Here is a 21,430-nt window from a genome sequence, read left to right on the forward strand (position 1 = left end):
TCTTTGGTTTTATTGAAGTCACTGACATCAAAGCCTTTTTCCAACAAAAATCATGTCGACTTTAAAATGTTGACTTCTCTCCTAAAGTCCAGTCACAATTTTGATGTTTATTTTTGCTTTTCCAAAGAACTCTTGCTAAATCTGTTCTTTCGTCAATAGCATTTTGTGTTTTGCCAACGGATGTTTAGTTTAGCCAAAAAACACGTCTCCCTCCACTTCCTAGAAATACCAGTCTAGCTAGAAATTTGGTGTCTAAAGCAAAGTGTTGCTCATATTTTTTGCAATTATTGGTCAATTTAATTTGTTTAACTTCAATATAATGATAAACAAGAATTGCTTTTGACAGTGTAATAAATTCAGTAAACTGGAGTTTACACAAGTGCTTTCCTGTAAACAGTCTAAAAAAGGTGTATTTTCCTCTGTTCATTGCCAGTTATATGCACTCACAAACACAAAACATTTAAACACTTCAGTCATGAGAGATTTACAAAGGTATTTATTGCTTTTGAATTTTAGTTTTGTTTTATTGCAATTTTAGGAAGGTAGCATTAATCAATAATGTGGGCGTAAAACCAGTCTATTGCTGACTTTAAAAGCAGCAAGAACATTTTAAATTCACTTTTATGTCACCTTTTCTTCTGACACCAGCATTTTTCGCTCAAGCAAGCTGCGCCCAAAGTCCTTGCAAAATCCTTTGCTCTTATTGTATCCTAAAAACAAGGATTGCTTAACATGCACGTGAGGCTAATTCTTTTTTCTTTCTCAGTAACAGATTTAAATTTCCAATTAAACGTCTGATGTGTATTATGTCATGTGCCATTGATAATCCTTGAACATGCACTGTTGCCTGCATGTTTGTCTAAGTCTAGATATATGACAGCTTTTGAGATCTAAAATATTTTTTATTATCAATATCAGTTTGCATGGGGGGCGGAGGGGGGGGGGGTGTACAGATTGCAAGAGTTGTTAATACTTTTAAATGACCTTTTAAAAAGTCCACTTCATAACCATCTAACTGAGGGAGATTATTGATCAAGAGCAGAACAAAGTTCATCAACAGTTGACTCTAACTTTCTGGCCAATCTTGGGCTTAGAGGCGGGGGATAGAATAAATGCAAGATGATACATATGCGCTTCAGTTCCTCGGAGGAGAAACCGAGATCGGTTCAGAGCTTTTTAGCAGCCAGGAGAGCATTTCGCAAAGATGGTTTCCCTAAAATCTCCGTCCCTGATGCCGGTGACCCCCGCGGAGGCGCTGCTCGCTCTGAGCTGCCTGGCTCTCGTTCTCCTCGCATTCCTGCTGGTGCGCCAGCTCGTCAAGCAGAGGAGACCCCCTGGGTTTCCTCCCGGTCCATCTCCCATTCCTATCATAGGAAACATTTTTTCTCTCGCCACTGAGCCGCACGTCTTTCTCAAGAGGCAAAGCGAAGTTCACGGGCAGGTAAGACTCGAACTCCCTGGAGCGCCGCTTGCAAACCGTGCAGGGCATGACCCTCCTCCGCACTTTCGAGCGTGCACAGTCTTGGGATTAGCTATGAAACGAACAAAGGAGACTCGCCCTAACATTTGGCAGACTGGAGGATTTGATTGGAGCAGGACAGCTGACAAATCAGGAGCTCCGAGAAATGAAAATCTCCTCCCAAGAAGCCACATAGACATCCTTTTAGCCATGCAGGGTTTTTATATATTATTTGAAAATGCATGTATATTTTCTCATAAAAATATGCATGTGAGTAACAACTTGCAAAAAACAAAAAGCAAAAGAAAGCAAACTTGCATTTAGTTAATTCAGCCCTATTTTATAAATAATAAATGTGTGACTGAAGAAAAAAAAAATGACTTCTTGTTCCTGTTTCTTTTGCAGATTTTCAGTCTTGACCTGGGAGGCATAATGACCGTGGTATTAAACGGTTATGATTGTGTGAAAGAATGCCTTTATCACCAGAGTGAGGTTTTTGCTGATCGGCCATCTCTGCCACTATTTCATAAAATGACCAAAATGGGTGGTAAGCTGTCCATTTATGTTTCTCATACACAAGTTCATAGAATGAGACAGCGGTTGGATGTTGAATGATGCGATTCCTTTTGTTTTTATTTCTCACTTTACAAAGGTCTGCTAAACTGTAAGTACGGGAAAGGCTGGATTGATCATCGCAAGCTGGCCTGCAACTCTTTCCGTTACTATGGCAGCAGCCAGAGACTGTTTGAGCGAAGAATCACTGAAGAGTGCATGTTCTTAGTCGATTCGATTGACAAGTACAAGGGAAAACCCTTCAACCCAAAACACCTTGTGACCAACGCCGTGTCAAACATCACCAATCTGATCATCTTTGGCCAGCGTTTCACCTACGATGACAGCAACTTCCAGCATATGATCGAGATCTTCAGTGAGAACGTGGAGTTGGCCGTCAGCGGCTGGGCTCTCCTCTACAACGCCTTTCCTTGGATCGAATATCTGCCCTTTGGAAAACACCAGAAGCTGTTCCACAATGCTGCTGAGGTGTACGACTTCCTGCAGAAGGTTATAACAGGATTTTCTCAAGGCAGGGTGCCCCATGCACCACGTCACTATGTTGATGCCTATCTGGACGAGTTGGAGCAGAACGCAAGAGATCCCAGGAGTTCTTTTACTTACGAGAACCTCATCTATTCTGTGGGGGAGCTCATTATCGCCGGCACAGAGACCACAACCAACACCCTGCGTTGGGCTATGCTGTACATGGCCCTCTACCCCAACATACAAGGTAAGTGTAAGTGTAAGGTGTACCATCATTAAAACAAGTGGGTTTGATCAAAATGCATTTCTCTGTTTTGTACAAAAGAGTAATTTTCCCTGTTTTGCCATGCAAAGAGAGGGTGCACAGAGAGATCGACAGTGTGCTGACCAACGGGAGGCCACCTTCTCTCGAGGACAAGCACAGGATGCCCTATGTGGAGGCTGTTCTGCATGAGATCCTTCGCTTCTGCAACATTGTGCCTCTTGGTATCTTCCGAGCTACCTCCCAGGATGCGAAAGTCAAGGGGTACACGATTCCTAAAGGAACCATGGTGATCACAAACCTCTACTCAGTGCACTTTGACGAGAAGTACTGGAGCGACCCAGGAATCTTCTCACCAGAAAGGTTTCTGGACAGCAGCGGCAACTTCATAAGGCGTGAGGCCTTCCTTCCATTCTCTTTAGGTCAGTATTCTTGTGCTCCTCCTCCTATGAAATGAAAACTGAGATTTTTGTTAAAGAAACATCCACTTTGTATAGGTAATGTGCCTTTTTCTCTAGGCATTTTATAAATTATTTTTTAAAATTATTTTACTTACTACTTGAAACTGTTGAACAGTAAATTACACATAAAACATTGTCACCATTTACAATGTGGGGAACATACTTAAGTGCCTTTTGAGAAATTTCCTCTGCTTATTAGCTTAACACCAGGTAAAGCAAAAATGACTGAATGGAAGGCAGCTTTTAGGTTACGTCTTACCTTTAGTTTACTGTAGTTGCCAGGTGTATGTTACACCTGGCAACCCACAACTTTTAGATTTATGTCACTCTTTTTAGTTTCTCTTTTTTCCCTTATTTCTCCAAAACAAATCTCTCTTTTTTCACTTGAAAGTAATAATATTATTTTATAAGACAATAATTCTGATTTTTTTTTTTTGCTTTTATACTATTTTGATTAGGCTTTAAAATTTTATTGTAATTCTGGGTTCAGTGGGGTTATAATTTAACAGCTGTTGGCTCAACAAAATTAAAAATTTATCTTCAACTACAAATCTACAGTATCCTGCTCATCCTGCAGTCTTGTTAGTGAATACTCATTAACTACCTGCTGCCTGCTTTATGTGTACTTGTGCAGCCAGCATGTATTATCATATATGTTTATGTCCACATGTGGAGAACTTTTCTTTACACACGTTCACACACATTCATTCTCTCTGAAAACCCGCACGATTCCCTTCTGTAGTGGTTTTATGAACTTTCACTTGTTTGGATTTGAGGACATAGTAGCCACATGTTCCAGTTATTTCTGCATGACCACGAGTTTAAATGAGCACATTTTGTATTTTCAGGGAGGCGTCACTGTGTGGGTGAACAGCTGGCCCGGATGGAAATGTTCCTATTTTTCACCACATTGCTGCAGAGGTTTCACCTTCAGTTCCCTCCACGAACCGTTCCAACTGTAACTCCCAAACTTGGAATGACCCTACAGCCCAAACCTTACTCCATTTGTGCTGTCCGCAGGCAGCAGAGGTTTCAATGCTCCGAAGGCACTCCTTACCACAAGTAGGTTCGTCGGCTGCAGTGCACAGAATCACCTGTGCATATTCATCTTCCAAGAGGACTTCTGGTGATCCATGTGCCCACTGACATCTTAACACAAACAATAAGTTTATTCGAGTGCTACAGATATTTTTTTTTATAAACATATATGCATGTTTGCACAGTACTTTTGAACAGCAGGGGAGGCGCCAGGAGCTGACTGGACATCCTGGGAGCACGAATGGGCTATTGATTTAATTCCCTGAGCTCCTGCAACCAGAAACGAAATGCCTGTGAACCTTGGCGCAGCGGCGATGGTTAGGTCAATGATTTATATTATGTACACCAATGATGGTTCATAGCACTGATGTTGTAGGACAGCTTTGGGGAGATTAATGACACCAGCTCTTCATACAGCATTTGTCTGGCCAAATGGGACTAACGGACTTTCCAAGAAAGTTCTGAACTGTGTATTGGAATTGGCTTAAGACCAAGATTCACGTCATCTGGACTGACTCTGAACCTTTCTCCAGGGATAGTGCTATGTGGAAAATCTTTCTCTTAGAAAGCAAATGTAACCCTGATGGATTTCTAGAAACTGACTTTGCAAGACTGGTTTCTGATAAATGGTGCTTATCGGTACTAATAACGTATTGTGTTTATATGTGACATGTTTGTTGTATTTTTGCAATCCTGGTAGTGTACATGTTTATTTTTTTGTGTGTGTATTCATAAGCTTGCCCTTCCTTTTCTTTCAAAAATGTTATTCTTAAAAGCTATTTTTTCCCAAATGACCCTTTGTGTTATTCATAGCTGTATGCTATTATCAATTTAACAACTCCAACTGTTCTGATGCGTCACTAGCAGAAACATTTCACAGAATGTAACCTGAAGAAAACTCAGTCATCTTTGGGCTCACGTTGTCTAAGCAAAAAGAAAAAATATTTTCTTCTTTTTAACTTGAAGTGAAAAAGTCACTGTTCAGTGCAAACTGTTTCTAGAATCTAATACTTGGTAGATGTGTTGCTTGAAACGTAATCTGGGATACCTAAATACAGTTTGACTAGGAATGTCAATAACTTAATAGAATGAAGACATAAAAGACTACAACTGGACTTCATAAGCATCAAAAGGCCAACTTCAAATTGCTTTTTAGTTCTTTCTCCAAGGCAAGGGGCAAAGCACTGTATAATTAGCTTAATGACAGATGTAAATTGCAGATTTTTGCAGACAGTAACTATCCTAAGTATGCCTGACACACAGGTGAGGGTTCACACATCAGACAACACAAGTTCAGTTTTGACTACGGTGGTCATCCACTGTACTAACATGAAGCTAAGGAAACATGACCTCTGTTGAAGTTTTAAATTTTACCTAATAGCTAACGTTTGGCTGTGACATGTAATGCAGCAGTCCAACACCGTGAAGCTTACCAGAAATTGTATAAAAAATAAATAATATTTTCTATGATTTGTTTTACGGATCAGAATAATCATTTTCCTCTGATTAGTTTATGTTAGCATTGCAGCAAAGTTAGCTACTGCAGGATGTTAGAAAAGCAGACTTTTAAAATTCTGGTTACTGCTTGCAGAGCTGTGGAATAATTGCCTGTGGTCTGTTTGTATAGTGTCATGTGAATACCAGTTAGAAAAATATTGTTGAGGGAGTGAGCTGTAGTTGTCAATGTTAGCATTTTTAAGGACGTTGCTTTAATATTGGTGGTTCTTAGCCACCATAATAACAGTATTTTATGTTGGCAGTGTTCAATGTATAAAGAATCAGCACAACACAACTGATGATCTATAAATATGAAGTATTTTAAAGTAGTACTCAATGGAATATTTCCAGACAGACTTCCTGGAGATGAGCATGATATCCTTTGATTCATGCTTCACCTTTTATAACCATATTATGCACCAAAGTGGTGGTAAAGAATATTTAACTAATTTTTTAAAAACATCCTACATATATTTTTGAAGCCTCATTCCACAAAACAACTCAAAAAGTCCAAGTTTTTAGCTGCCTTAAGAACTGTCCCTGTTAAGATCACAGTCAATACTCAGTTGAAAAAAAATCAAGTTAACATGAAGGTGTTTTTCCCAATTTACATAAAACACAATTACAAGTGTCAAGAACTAACGAAATGTATCAAGAAATTGAAAGAAAGCAGCAAACCACAGAACAAGTTTGGCAGAGCGTGGAGGTGAAAGAGCCTGTAATGAAAATTAGTGACAGATGTGTCTAAAGACCCCACAACATCTGCCAAGACAGAAATGAATGACTTAACCTCGATGAAAACCATTACTAAAGCTCTGCACAGACATGAACTGCAGTTGAGGAAGAATTCCACCTTTGTAGGAAAAACGCCTTCAAACCAAACTGCAGCTTCCTAAGAACATCCAAGAGAAAGATTATCCATTCTCGAAACGGGTCGTTAACAAGGATAAGACAAAACCAGAGCTCTCTGGCTATAGAGACACTGCTTGTTCGGAGAAAGAAGGAAGAGGTCTACACACCAAAAAGCACTGGCCCAAATGTAAAATCTGGTTGTTCCAACTGGGAATCATGTCGAGTTAAAATGAATCATAAAGGAAGATATGTGAAAATTTAACAAGAAAAGGTATTATCAAAACTTGGTCTAGTCTTTGTTTTGTGTTCCCAACATGACATTAACTCAAAAATATTAACTGCTGCTGGTGATAGAAATACATCATGAAGACCAAAGTGAATGCTATTAACAGACCTGGACAAAACCCTGACTTGCATGACTGTGGGGGTGACCTGAAGATAAAGGTCGATCCCAGAGAGTTATTAAATATGAAGGAGCTTGGGACATTTTCCCAAAGAGGAGTGGGCTGGGATCCTTTAAGAGACGTGTCAGAAACCTGCTGAAAACTACAAACAACAATCCTCTTTCTACTTCTGTATCCAGCAACAGGATCCACAAAAGACCAACAGCAGAATTTCAACCCTTTCAACCCAGCTTTGAGTGCAAAACAAAACTAATGAAATTATCGAAAACAAACTCTTGAAATAATTTTGAAACAATGCATTTCTTGAACTCTTTTGTCCTTTTTTTTCTTCCCTTCTTTTTCTTTATAATAGAAAGAAAATTGGCTGTAAATACACTTGCGTGTACGTTTATTTTATTACCTTTAAACTTTATATATTTGTGTGTAATTTCCATATTTTCTAAGGACACAGAGCTGGAGTCAGATTCCTTATTTTTGCGCACACAATATTTGCCATTAATGTTGGTTCTGAATTTTAATGCTGGCTACACGTTTGTAGTCTCTGCTACTTTGTAGGTCAGACCCTGGAAAGTTTGAATGTCTCTTTCATGTGCAGTCTTCTTCCAGAAACTGGAAATTTTACACTCAGTGTTTTGCTCACTTTGCAGCAGCGGCAGCTCCTAATTGTCTGACATTCGGGGTAACTACTGAGTGGGAAAACATGGAATGGAAGTAAGGGACGAAAAAGGACAATTTGGGTCTCGTTCAATCTGATAAACTGAAGATAGGATTCGCACAACCTCTTGAAACAGATGATGTTACGTGAAACCTCATATGTGGCTGAGGATTTTCATTGCTTATTAGCTTTTTTTTTTGGGGTGGGGTGGTGTGGAATAAAAAAACCAAAACAATGTAGTTTGGACTCACAGACACACAAATACGAATAAAACCCCAAATAAAATAATATAAATAAATCAATGAGGACAGCTGATACTTCAGGGATGGTTGTTTTATGGCATCTATAAATAACAAAAATCGGCTGTCCCACATTAAAGATACGGGTGAATGGTTACATTAGACAAACGTATACTGATGCTACATAAGGGTAACAACTGTTCATAGATGTGTTTATGGCACAATCACAGATGACTCTGTGGTTTGGGAGACTGCACAGTGAGAAGTCAACAAACATTTACAACGCAATGAGCTAGAATGTCAGGTCAGGAGCTACCACGGCTTTCTGATCCGGCTCGGGTCCACGTGAGAGAACTGGAGTCGGGCTCGTCAGAACTCTATGCGTTGCTCTTGCACAAACTGCGATGGAGCCGGGAGAAACGTCTAAGATCAGCACGTCACAGCCAACACAAGACAGGATGCGGGGAAAGTTTGGCACTAGTTGGATCAAGCGATACAACAGTGTGAGAGTGAATAGAGGAGACAAGAGTGGTTATGGTACAAAAAAGAAAAAAAAAGAGGAGGGAGGCAGGCGTGAGGCTGGAGCAGAGAAGAAAATAAAACCTTGCTCCCTACACAAGTTTCACATTAGGAAAAAGATGAACGCTCTGGAAACACAAAAATGTAATAATTACAGGATGCACAAGATGTCAGCTGCGTGTAGAAAACAGATGCATTCATTTGATTATTTCAAAAATATATATTTATATGCACATACTCTTTTGTACAGTGGCTAAACACTTGTTTGGTATTAAAATGTGCACAATGGTATTTATTTTCTGTCATTAAATATTACTCAGCTTGCTTAACATTTTCCGCAGGGATTATGAGTTAATAAGGTGATAAAAGACCTAGGTAACAATTCTGCCTTCCCTTTGATAAAATATCATATTAAGTGGAATGCCAAGAGTTTAGACAGAAATTGAAAAAACAGATCGAGAACTATTATGTTTTTAACCTGCCTTGTGTGACACTTCATATGTTTTATATATATATATATATATATATATATATATGTATTTGTGTATATAAACAAAACCAAAGAGACATTAAAACAGGGCATCTTTTCTTTACACACTGGCTAAATTGTGGGTTTGGATACAAGTCTTTAAAAAAAAAGGATAATTTATGTGAAGTAATTGGAAAAAAAAACAAAAACTTGCTAGCCTGTGTGATGTCGAAACAAAAACCTACTATATTATTCGAGAACTGCAAAACTGACTGCTATGTTGCTGCAGAAAAGACATTTGCAATCTGGTGACAATCATGATTGTTTTCTTCTCCAGTGAGGTTGTAAAACGATTTTGCAAACAGTGTATGAATTAAACCAAGAGACAGCACATTCTGCCTGCCCCTCTACCACAGAGGACTTCATCTGCTTGAATTTGTTTGTAGTCAAGTTCATTAAGAGATTACAAACTACTTCAATCACCCCCATTTTTTTTTAAATTTCTTTAGTTTTTAAAGTGTATTTCATATGAATGACATAAATTCTTGCAAAATAATTAATCAACTTTGCATGAATCCTGAGTAACCTTTAAAAAAAATACTTGTAATCAAAAATAAAATAAAATAAAATAAAAGGAACATAAAGAATCCGTTCATTGAATCAGCACTCCTGATCTGAATGCAACACGTCAAAACGCCAGAGGACATTTTACTGATTTGAAATCAAACATTGCTAAAATGACACACAAAGACACGCAAAAATACACACTAACATGTTAAAAGATGTGCTCTCGTTCTCCCCGCTCATTCTCTCTGTCGCATTCCGGTCAGAAATAGTCACACTCAAACTCAACAAACAGAGAGTTAAAGGGGGGGGGGGGGCGTTGGGGGAAGTACGGTGGTACACATGAATAAAAGCATCAAAAAACGATGCAGATATAATGCTATTAATCAGTCAACATTTCAATAAAGTCTCTGTGACTGAGTCTGATACAGTGTTTCGTGTCACCAGCAAGGAGAGGAAACTTCTCAAGCCAGAACTCTGGGCCAAAATGGACTTAGTAAAGTTTCAGACAGGCACATCAGCTTATGTATATACTCAAAAAATAAATATATTTTTTGATTCTATTATATATATATATATATATATATATATATATATATATATATATATATATATATATATATATATATATATATATATATATATATATATATATATATATATATATATATATATATATTGACTGAGGCTGAAGCAGTTTCAGTCTCTTGTCTTCCGGACTGTTCACTTTGGTAAGGGCTAAGGATACCACCTGCTTCAGTACTTTTCCTCTACCTTTCGTTTAATTTTTTTTTTTTTTTTTAAATAAACAGGAACTACTTTGTACCTAAAGGAGGTGTTAAGTGTTAAGCGCTTTGCATTCAAGGCAGCATCACAGCCAATTCACCATGGAGGAAAAGTTTATGCTGGACCCCCGTCCACAGTCCTCTTCTGCACCTTTACCCTTGGTTCTGGTGCTTTTATGTCTGTTTGCACTTGACTCTCCATGGGATGAAAGTGCATAGGGGTTGGGCCCCTACCGTTGCAGTAAGGATCCGCTCACAGTAGTAAGGCCTTTTTGTTTCTCTGAAAAACGACGTGACTGCTTTAACATTTGAGTGTCTGCACAGTGAATCATTTAATGTGTGTGTTCAGGATAGAGCGGGAACAAAGTATGTTTTATGTGCATCTATTGACTCTCTGTCTTTGTGTCAGTAAAAGGCAGATGGTTGAAGAACTTCAGTTCTTCCACGGCTTCTCCTTTTCTTTTTCGTGCAGCTTTGCACATTCACTTTGTCCTCCTGCTACTGACGCTCCTCCCCCTCCTCCTCCTCCTGGATGACCTGGATGTCATCTGACGGGGAGGTGGGCAAGCTGTCCGGCTGCTGCTGTTTGCCAAGTTCTTTGTTCTTGTCCTCCTCCTCAATGATCTTCTTCCAAACCTTGTGGTTCTCTGTCAGGTGCTGCATGATGCAGCTGAACAACCTGCGGCGACCTTTCGTCCTTCCTGCAAGTGAGTAACGGGGGAAAAAAAAAAAAAAAACATCTTAAAGGAAATACATGTTGGGGTGAAGAACTGAAAAAAAAAATTTCTCCCAATGCAAAAATGAACAAACATAAAACAAAATGGATTAAATGTCAGATTAAATGTCAGTGTCATGACATGTTAGATTCATATGGAATGACTAGGACTGAACACCAGGTGGCGCTCTTAAAATACATGGTAACAACTATCAGGAGAAGTCCTCCTATTTTTCTCGCCAATCAGAAAGAAGCAGGTAGGCCTTGGAGTTCCTGGATATCACACTGACTAAAGTTTTTGCATTCCTTTGGCGTGGAGCGCTTTAGATGGAACCGTCATTTACTCCATGTTAGCGGCGTCACCACAAAGCAAGAGAAGTAGCCATATATATTAAAATATTCTTTAAATGCATGAATGAAACGAAAGCCACACCGCTACTTTTAAAATTAAGTTGCCCCTCAAATCAAATAAGCGTCAAAGAAGAGCTGTGACTGTTAAATCTAACCTGTAGCCAGATCAACTTCTAACTCATCTTCCTCGTCGTCTTCTTCGTCTGTGTCCTCCTGCGCTTCATCGTCTTCTTCATCTGATTCCGATTCATTTACCCAGTGACCAGGAAGCAGACCGGCAGCATCGTAGGAGTTACAGAGAGGTCCCACAATATGGGTGATGAAGGACTCCTGTAGCTTGGCCAGCTGCGGTGCAGAGCGGTCCATGAAGGGGCTGATGGGTAATCCTAACTTTGCTTCTTCGTCGCCCTGCAGATGACAAAAACTTAAGTTAAAAGCTGTTTTAATGAGACACACGATGAGAAATTCAAGCTGGTGTTCAAGGTCTGTTCCAATCTGACTCGAGGTTTCTCTTATGGTGTTATTTAATTAAAAGTCAGAGTAGGGACGGGCTTTTATACGTCCATCCATTATCAATCATAAGGGAGAGTGTGCAGGGAAACTATCAAAACATAATACTTAACTATTGTGAATTAGAGTAGATTATTTTGTTTTTAAATTGAAATACCAAAATAAAAAAAATATATATGAGTTCTACAGGGTCTTGTGCTTTCATTATGGAGTGCAGAGAAACCTGATTAATAGTTAGCTCAGTCCATCAAGACTATGAAATCCAACAGAGGGGAACAAACATGGCAGATTTCAAATGACTTCTATCCGTGAGAGGAATTGAGAGATGTCCATTAACTTTCTCCATAAAGTTTTTCTTTTTTGAATTGTGTGCTTGCTTCAGTTCGATGTAGTAACATTGACGTTTAGATAATGACGAGGTTGCTCAAAGGGTTGATTCAGAAAAAATGCTAGTTGTAATGGGCTGGGGGTGGGTGTACTCTCATGGCTCAAAACAATAAATATTACTGCAATTCACCAAAAGTTCAAATGGTAAGCAAAGTGCAAAGGTAAAAGATAAAAAAAGGAGGATTTTCCACTACCGTTTTTCTATTGCAGCGGACGGCGAGGTCCAAATATATCATGTTTGTTAATATGCATTCATTCCTATAATTCGGGAATGAAATATATATATAAAAAAAGTCTAAAATTAAAGAAAAACTAATCCCTAAAGATTAATTGTGCACAACAGAAGCCAGTTTGGAAAAGCAAAAGGTCAAACAGTCCCAAAGCTATAGGCAACCGCATCCTTATCTTGATATTGTTCTCATTACAAAGTTTAACAGAAGCATGTATGAAACAGAGATAACAGCAACACAATGCAGAACATCGACTTTATAATTCCTCTGCATGATCCAGTCCATTCTGAGGGCCTTCTGAGCCTTTGATTTTTTCGCATCCACTTTGAAAATGGTACAAAACTATAGCGTTGGTTTGCTGGTCTACAGCGAGTTTCACTTAAAATGATCTCCTTGGTTTACAGAAAAAACTCAATGAAAACCCACAACAAGCTGAATCTTGAAACGGATTACCTACAGGAGCAGGAGACCGCAATATGTAAAAGAAAACCTCTGAGGAATGTTTCTGATACTTTGTTGAATCCATGCCACAAGGATAATAAAATGGCCAGTGAGTAAAACTTTGCTCTATTAGTGTACAGACTGTACCTGCTCATAAAACTCATTAACAATGCCTTCTGTCCACTTGAGGTGCAGGTCTCGGACTTTGGCCGGTCCATTGATGTCTGCCAGCTTGATACAAACTTGGCACACCAGGAGTCTGTCGTTCTCATTGGTCCAATCAATTCCTGGACTGTTCACATCGTTCACCTTTTAACAAACAAACACACATGGATGCCTTTTTTTTTTTTTTTCTTTTACCACAACACAGATTCCAGAAATGAGGAGATCAATGATGATGTGATGGATGACTGGTGTGACAGTGCACCTTGGCATTGAACTCAGCCAGAAAGTCAAAGTGCTTCTTGAGGTCTGTGGCCAGTATCGCCTCGATGACGAGGAAGCGGAAACGCTTGAATTCAACGTGATCCAAGTTGGCCAGGAAGTTGTACTCGGGCTGGGACAGGTAGAGGCTCCAGGCGGATGCAGCGTGGTGGTTCTCTAGGACTGAGCGGTCGTTGTACAGCACTGCCTGCAATCGACAGGACAAAAAAAAATAAATAAATAAAACAAACAAGTGAAGAACTGCAGAGTAAGGTTGTTCCTAACGCTTAGTTAAGAAGCTTCACTAATGCATTCTTTAGATAATGTATCTGCAAAGACACAGCAATTTGTTTAGGATTTAAAAATAGCAACAACAAAAAAATCCATAAAAGAGATTAAAAAAAAGGACAAAGATAAATGGTTATGAAAGACGTATTAGACATATTTTAGTGTAATGACTGTAATGATTAAAGGCAAACATGTTGACAAATGTAGCGGCATTTTAACGCAGACGGTGGTTCACCACACTGTCAGCAATTAATCGGTTCAAGGTCCATCTCCTTTCTTTTGACCTTTTTTTTTTTGACTAAACAGACAGTGAGAGTCCAACCACTGGTTGTGAAAACACATCAAAACTGGAACACAAGTGGTTAATTATTCCTGCTCTCATGTGCATTATGGAGAACAATGGGATGAGCCTTTCACGTGAGCAGTAGCTAATCTCGCTTATGATCTACATTTGTACTGCATTTGTTTGATGACACAAAAGCAGTTGAACAGAAAGTAACTAAGGAAAAGGGATGCAAGGAAAAGCACTCAAGTTAAATATTAACCGGTAAAACTAAAGGAAAAATACACCCTAAAGAAAAGAAGACGCAGTTGAACAAACACTACTGTCTTTTACAGACATTATTTATCAAATTACAAGAATAAGTATATGGAGAAAAATTAACTATTAGCTGCTTTGATGCAAACAAAGAGGCCAAAAAAAATCTTTTGTTTTACACATAAAATTCAGAAAAATGTAGCATTTGTGTGCATTCAGCCTCAATAGAAGCAGTTCTTGAAGAACAAGAATGCAATTAGATGTGTAAGCCACCAGATTTGTACATCTAGAGTCTGATGTTTTTTCCCAATTTCTCATTGTTAAACACAACTTCAATCAGATTGGATGGAGAGAATTTATAAATGGAAGCTCGTAAATATGTTCATTTAGCGTTAAATGCATACAGATCTGAATACATTGCTATTGCAGCCACATCGGCAGCCTGCCACGGATGCTCAGGCTAGTTCGTATGGCCACCGATGATGATGGATAAACCGTATCCCTGTAGTGTTGATTTGATTCTCCACCAGTAGCACATTGAGAAGCACATTGAGAAGCGCATACAGAAGCGATTGACAGCGCTAAGACCCTCCTCCTGGCTCTGATTGGTTGTTTCTGACCCGGAGCAAATATGTTAAAAAAAAAAAAATTATGCAAAAGTTACATGCAGCAACAGAAAGTATACAAGATACCACAAAAGCAAAATAAACAGAAATATTCTCTTCATATAATCTTTTCTTTTTTTTCCCCCCAGCATTACAAAGGAATAATTTTGTAACTGTATAGGAACATGAAGTATGTTTTACAAGCTAACCATTCCTCTTTATGGCTATAAAACCAGGATTCTTTTCAACATCCGGGCATTTTACATTTTAGTGCGACATTGTGCTGATCCTCAGCCACCACATATTCAAATTAATTTGAGTTCGATTTACACCTGCTAACTGAAGGACACAAGGACACTAACATAACTACAGAATCCGTGTGCAAGGAGAGACAGAGAAACTGGGGAAGCTAAAAGAAGACACGTTTTGCTAATTTTATGATAATAGTGTAAGTGAACATTCTGTACAATCTTGGCAGTGACACACTGGCACACTTTAAAGAGTATTCGTTCAAATTAAAGAGTAATTGACGAACCCACCCATCCACTGATTTCGGTTAAGAACACAGCAGAGAGCCAGACATGTGATTATCTCACTCACAGGGTTTGCCTCGAGCCCAGACGCCAAAGTTGATATTTGCTTTACGATTGATGGTTTTCAGAAAAGAAAAATCCTTTTAAAGGTCAGGTTGAAAGCTTAGCAAACAATGACCCTCTGTGCTCAGTGGATGGCAGACAGAGATAATGGATGAGGTTGCATTATGTACTTCATGCAGGACAGAAACATTGGAAAACTATTGTTGCAAGTCAGGTGGCTTGAGTTAAATAAAAGAGGAGGGTGGGAGTAAAACCTCCAGGACATATTTCTACCTATTTAAAAAGACTGTCACCCTCTGCATTTATTAACACTGCTGCTGAAGATAAAGCCTAGGAAATATATATTTTATTGCAACAAAATCTTACACTGAAATAATGCATTTATTTGTGAAATATATGTGGAAAAAAAATAATAATAACTTATTAATGTATTTATTTTCTGGTTTTGACCCTAACAATTTCTACAAAATCGTCTCACTTGATCAATGTCATAGAAATTTTAATTTGTAATCCATAACTTTCTGCTTCACTGGGGTATTACACATGTTATTCTAACCCCCCCTCAAAACAGGAAGGATTACCGATTACCTATCCTTAAAAAGCCTGACATGCCAAATCCATTTTTGGCTGACAAACAGCCAAAAATGGCTGTTTATAGATATAGCTATCTATAGAAGTTTATCAGACTGAACTTCTATAGCGCCTTTCCAGTCATTTTGACCACTCAAAGCACTTTACACTCACAAATGCACACACATTTATACACCGTTATGCAGCTCAGTAGACATTTTGGGGTTAAGAGCCTTGTCCAAGGGCACGTCAACATGCGGCAGAAGGAAGCTGGAATCGAGCCTACAACTACTCTGCCCATAGAGCGACAGTCGCCCAAAGTAACTTGGTGTCAAATTGGGCTGTGCAAAACTTTAAAAGGAAAAAGTTAATGAGTAAACGCATTCGTTATTTATGGTAACATTTAAATACACTAGACCAATAGGTTACCTGAGGTGCATTAGTGGCTATTAGAAAGGCATTTGTACGGCCGGGATGGTCGTAGTCGTGCATTGCAGCTGCTACATAAAGGGCCATGAGCTCCAGGGCGGGTATGTTCCAGGCCAGGCAGCCGTAGCTGTCATCTGAAATGGAGGAGCTCTTGGAGGTGGCGTATGATATCCTGCCTGGGGAAATTCCACTATCTGAATCTGGGAAAAAAAATAAAACAGTTTGGCAAAAAAAGTACAGTCAAACTAAAAAAGAATTTAAAAAAATTATCCAAGACAAGGATGAAAACCTATAATGTAAAATAAACATTATAAGTTTACATGACAGAAATCTTACATCAGAAGGTGAGAGGAGATAGTGCTCAATGGATTTTTATTAAAACGCGATGCATATAGCCATGCTGGATAATTATGATGTTTCTTTTTTTCATTTTTTTTTTTTTTTTGATGACTCAGTAGCATTTACCTGTGTCACTTCCTGTCACATGCTCACTGTGGATCTGCTGGAACCCAGGGATTGGTCGAGTGGTTAGGTACCAAACAGCGTGGAGCACGTCTGTAGCGTGGACCCGGTTATGATCTGTTTTAAAGCAGAACAGCGCAAATGAAATGTATCCTTGTGGAACAATAAATACTTGAGTGCAGGTTTTATCAGCACAAACATCACTATCAGCTAATTTCTTTAAATTATGCATCAGTCCGATATCAATCACCGATAGTCATTTTCATCTTATTGCCTTTTGTTTATGTGTTTCAGGAAGTGGAGGGGACCATGTGATAACAGCTTGGGTTTAATTTTAGTGACAGTAGACATGTGTAGTGATGGTAATGCAGCGCAGGATTATAGGTTTTACTTGAAGCAAAGTCAGTGGCATGGTCATTTTTTCATGGTTTCAACCAGGGTAGGGAAACATACATTATAAATATATGATAGGTAAATATCTCTCATTGGTCATAACAGCAATATTAATGCCAATATCAGTCAAAATGGTCACATCGGTGCGTCCCTAAAATGTCTATCCCACTAAAATCAAATTCAAACACACAATATTTGTTTAAAAAAATATATCAGAAAGTACACATCAAGATCAGTTTGACAAAAAAAAAAAAAAAAAAAAAAAGTATGTCAAATGTTTTAGTCTCAGCACAGTTTGACACTTACAGGGAATGTCTCTATAGCCACTTTCCAGAGCACAGAAGTAGGACATGAACTCCTTCACAGGGATCTTGAAGATCTCAAATAGACACATATCCTGGAAAAGCGTGTATGTCACCTGGGAAGACATGAACTTGAGCTTAAATACAAACTGGAAACTGTATTACTGCATGCATCTTTGGTGTAATTTCATTTGCTCTCCTTGGTTACCAACAATCTCGTTCCTTCGCAAGTCCATACATGTATATTCATAAGGTCGTTAACTTTAAATAATCAAAGGAAATAGAAGTGTAAATGTTTAGTTTATCGCTTTGGTACTAACATAGCTGAGGATCCTTCCGGTTTTCCCTCCTGTTGTGTCCACCAGTTCAAAGATCTGGAAGTTCCAGGTGTCCATCTTCTCCATGAGACCCTCGTGGTCCTCCAGCATGGAGTCAAGTCTGAACTCCTTTTCCCCCTGAAGACGACAACCACAAAGCAAACGCATGAAAAGAAGGAAAAACAGCAATAATAGCTTTAAGACGAAATAATAAGAAGAAATAACAAAATATGCCTTGCATGTCCACCGTAAGTTCAGGAGCTGTAGGTAGATGAAAGTCAACATGCCGGTCTTTAAAACACATTAGGTCAGAGGGGCAAATGTTAAAAGTACCTGCTCTTCTGATCTTAACACCTGGGTGACCCATGTTGAGCAGAAGCAGTCTGATCAAGCTCACCTCTGCTTTCTGAGTCTGCAGCTCAGTGATGGGGCTCTTCTCCTTCTCCTCCTCTACCACTCCCAGGTCTCCTTCAGCATCTGGCTTCCCATCTCCAGTCACGTCTGGCTCTTCCCTGATAAAATCCCCCCCAGCGTACTCCAGCCCTTCAACCGCTGTGAACACAAACAAAACACAAGGGGAACGTAACGCTGACACTGGTCTGAAAGAATAAAAGACTGCAGTTGCTGGTTATTATATTACGTCGTCATGTAGCTTTTATCTAAAATGTAACTCTATTCTCAACAATTGCAGTACACCGATGAGTCCAGCAGAGGGCAGCATTAGTATATGAAACTACCCAAAGAGGGGTTTCTCTTTCACCATACTGGCTCACCAAACAAGATCGTCTGGATAACTGGATTCCACTCTGTGACGTGCAGCAGGCATGACAGTTTGTACCTGAGCGCCTGCGTTGAGCCTCGCTGTTAAACAGCTGATGAGAGTCCCCCGACTCGCTGCTGGAAATTCCCTTGAGCATCTGACGACCACAGCTTTAGCAGACAACGACAGATCATATTGGCATGTTTACTGGAGATTTATGGATACAAGACTGGGATAAAGTGAGACAAAGGTAACATGGGACTTCCGCAGCACATGGTCTCTCACCTGGTGCACAGAGAGAAGGTAGAGCTACGAAAGGCCTGCTGGAAATCAGTGGAGCTGACTAAAGGCTTGTGGAGGTTCAGATTAACACTCGGCTTTGTCAGGAAGTCCGCTGTGTCGGGGAACTCCACGGGCAACCGAGGGGTGAGGGACGATGAGGAACCTGTATTTAGTGTGGGGGGGCTATGGCTTGGTGAGGTGACTGGGCTGAGGCTGGGAGACGTGCCTAGAAAGGAGGACAAGAGTGTGGGGACAGACAAAGGGGCAACACTGAAGCAGAGCCGTAGCAGTTTAATAAAATATGCAAGTTTGGGTAGTTAAGTCTCACCTGTTCTTCTGGGCACCGTGTGGTATGTTAGGGTGACAGAGGAAGACCTCTGTTTGGGAATGGTGAGCAGGTTTGCATTGGGACCGTTGGTCAGGCTTGAGCTGTTACAAAAAAAGCCACAAACTCAGATGTTTTTGTTCATCAGGACAGCAAAGCGCATCTATCCTTCAACACTGAAGTGCTCTGCTGCCATCTAGTGGAAACATGCTATAGAGACACCACCCCACGGCAGTTTCTCTGAGGACCGTCTCAAAAAAGTAAGAAGCCAAAGTTTTGTTTCTACATGCTTTTTTTTTAACAGCAAGAATCTCTATGTTGTAGTAAAAGTCGTACATCAATTTTTCTTTTCTGAGGTGTGATTTGTGAAACATTTCAGGTTAAAGGAAAAAAAAGAAATTACAGCACCAATTGATCCCCGTTTCTCAATTCCAAAATGTCAGATTGCTAAATAAAACCAGACCGAGAGAGTAATTATTTTTATATGAAATCACTGTTTGGCGGGGAGCAGTTTGAAAAATGGACCTTTGTAGATAATTTTGTAGCTCCTATCGTCTCAATCTTTGACTTACACAAGACGTTTTACTTTATAATAAAGAAGACTGAAAGTGCAAGTCGTTCTTAGTGATCAAAAAGTTCAAACAATCTCATCTCCTATGACATCTGATGAAGCATTATGCATATCACAGCGACTCACATCAGCCATGTTTTCATTTTTTTTTACTCCAACTCAGTATAAACAAAACGCCATTGTCTAGCTATCTATGTCTTGCTATTCAGAAACAAGATAGTCAATAGAAATTGATCGCTGCACATACACTTTCAGGATTTTCTGCAACAAAGAGCAGCAGACCATCACACTGCCACCACCATGCTTTACTGTAGCTCTTTTCTTTTGGATGCTGTTAGTTTACACCAGGCATAAGGGGATATGCATATTTTGGAAAGTTCCACTTTCTCTCTCTTTTTGTGAAATATTTTGAGGATTATTTTTAGTACTGGAAAATGAGAGAGGCTTTTGTCTCGTTCTCTTTGGACAGCAGTTGTTTTCGCCTTGGAGCTGATTAAGTTTTCATCAGATCTTAGAACGGAATCGTGAAAAGAGAGCTAAACTGGGGAAAGCGGGACCTGAAGTGATTTAGATGCCTTTATGGGTTCTTTTTATATGACCTTGTTGAGTTGTCAGGGGACATTTTTGTAAGATATTCATTTCTGGGAAGGTTCACCACAGTTCCATGTTTTCCATTTGTGCATAATGGCTCCCACTGTGGTTTGCTGGCGTCATAAAGCTTTAGAAATCGATTTGTAACCCCTTCCAGACTTTATTTCTGTTTCTTAATTCAATTTCTTAAGATCAGGGGATTTTATATATGTGTATATATATATATATATATATATATATATATATATATAGTTATAGCATTCCTACCAGCTATAACTAATCTTATAAACAAACAAGCCCTGTGTTCTCATGAAGGATCAAGCATTGTCTTCTAATTTTTTTTGTAGCACCATGAAATAAGGTGTCCAACTTTTTAAAATAGGTATTAGTATCCTTAAAACCAAATTAACTCATCTGTTGTAATTCATAAACAAGATCTGCACTTAAAGATTCTAAAGTATTTTTGTTAACACAATAAAATACATCCCACAACATTAGTTTAACTAGAACCTATCTGTCATTTTTTTTCATTTTTGGTGAAGCTAAAAACAGCTAACTACAAACATCCTTTTGGGGAGGATATAGCTGCATTTTATCAACATTATGTAAGCCTGCTATAAATCTGCATCGTGCTACCTGGTCAGGCTGAGGTCACAGTGGGGTCTCTTTCCATTGTTACGCTCCCACCGAGAAGAGGAGGAGTCCAGCGGAGGGAGTGCAGACGGTGTGGAGGAGGTTGAACTCCGCCTGGGCTGAGGGGTAGGGAGGCTGTTTCTGCTACTCAAACCCTGGCAGGCACAGGAGGGTTGTATTAGAGATAAGTATCTGGCAAACAATGTCTGATGAGGCAAAATAAGCACGGACACAACAGAAGGTTGTAGACATGGGAGAAATTCTTACTGAATACAACGCAAAACTGCAAAGTGCCTAGTAAGACAAAGGCTTAAACTATCAAACACAAGATTGGAGGTGCAGCTGTACTTTGTTCCACAATTTCCTTAATATCATTTTCAGTGCTATGCATCATAATAATGCCTGAAAGCCAAAGCTAAATAAATAAATCATCAATATGGACAGCTTAAGGAGATAGGAGGTGGGTTTA

At 39.2% G+C, this 21,430-nt stretch overlaps 2 protein-coding genes across 2 annotated transcripts in view; one reads left to right on the plus strand and one right to left on the minus strand.

Moving 5' to 3' along the window:
- Window positions 1-1,083: 1,083 nt before the first annotated feature.
- cyp2r1 (cytochrome P450, family 2, subfamily R, polypeptide 1) lies at window positions 1,084-5,049 on the plus strand. The gene is made up of 5 exons (XM_014993555.2): window positions 1,084-1,441; window positions 1,865-2,006; window positions 2,112-2,744; window positions 2,852-3,181; window positions 4,069-5,049. The coding sequence occupies exons 1-5, from the start codon at window positions 1,205-1,207 to the stop codon at window positions 4,284-4,286; spliced, it is 1,560 nt and encodes a 519-aa protein (XP_014849041.1). The 5' UTR covers window positions 1,084-1,204; the 3' UTR covers window positions 4,287-5,049.
- pde3b (phosphodiesterase 3B) overlaps window positions 4,967-21,430 on the minus strand; it is a 49,847-nt gene continuing 33,383 nt past the window's right edge. Inside the window, exons 4-16 of the mRNA XM_014993556.2 lie at window positions 20,965-21,116; window positions 19,170-19,270; window positions 18,845-19,067; window positions 18,638-18,729; window positions 18,197-18,351; window positions 17,803-17,937; window positions 17,487-17,598; window positions 16,791-16,904; window positions 16,326-16,525; window positions 13,304-13,507; window positions 13,024-13,185; window positions 11,464-11,716; window positions 4,967-10,943 (exon numbers count right to left, since the gene is read on the minus strand). Coding sequence (XP_014849042.2) covers window positions 10,741-10,943; window positions 11,464-11,716; window positions 13,024-13,185; window positions 13,304-13,507; window positions 16,326-16,525; window positions 16,791-16,904; window positions 17,487-17,598; window positions 17,803-17,937; window positions 18,197-18,351; window positions 18,638-18,729; window positions 18,845-19,067; window positions 19,170-19,270; window positions 20,965-21,116 — 2,106 coding nt within the window. The 3' untranslated portion in view covers window positions 4,967-10,740. The remainder of the gene's footprint in view (window positions 10,944-11,463; window positions 11,717-13,023; window positions 13,186-13,303; window positions 13,508-16,325; window positions 16,526-16,790; window positions 16,905-17,486; window positions 17,599-17,802; window positions 17,938-18,196; window positions 18,352-18,637; window positions 18,730-18,844; window positions 19,068-19,169; window positions 19,271-20,964; window positions 21,117-21,430) is intronic.

Source organism: Poecilia mexicana, unplaced genomic scaffold (assembly GCF_051168715.1).
Source record: "Poecilia mexicana isolate PSO_F unplaced genomic scaffold, ASM5116871v1 scaffold_3, whole genome shotgun sequence".
Classification (NCBI taxonomy): Eukaryota; Metazoa; Chordata; class Actinopteri; order Cyprinodontiformes; family Poeciliidae; genus Poecilia; species Poecilia mexicana.

Coding starts and splice junctions, on each gene's coding strand:
- cyp2r1 (XM_014993555.2), top strand. CDS start 1,205: ATGGTTTCCCTAAAATCTCCGTCCCTGATGCCGGTGACCCCCGCGGAG. Junction 1,442..1,864: donor AAAGCGAAGTTCACGGGCAG/GTAAGACTCGAA, acceptor TTTCTTTTGCAG/ATTTTCAGTCTTGACCTGGG. Junction 3,182..4,068: donor CTTCCTTCCATTCTCTTTAG/GTCAGTATTCTT, acceptor TTGTATTTTCAG/GGAGGCGTCACTGTGTGGGT.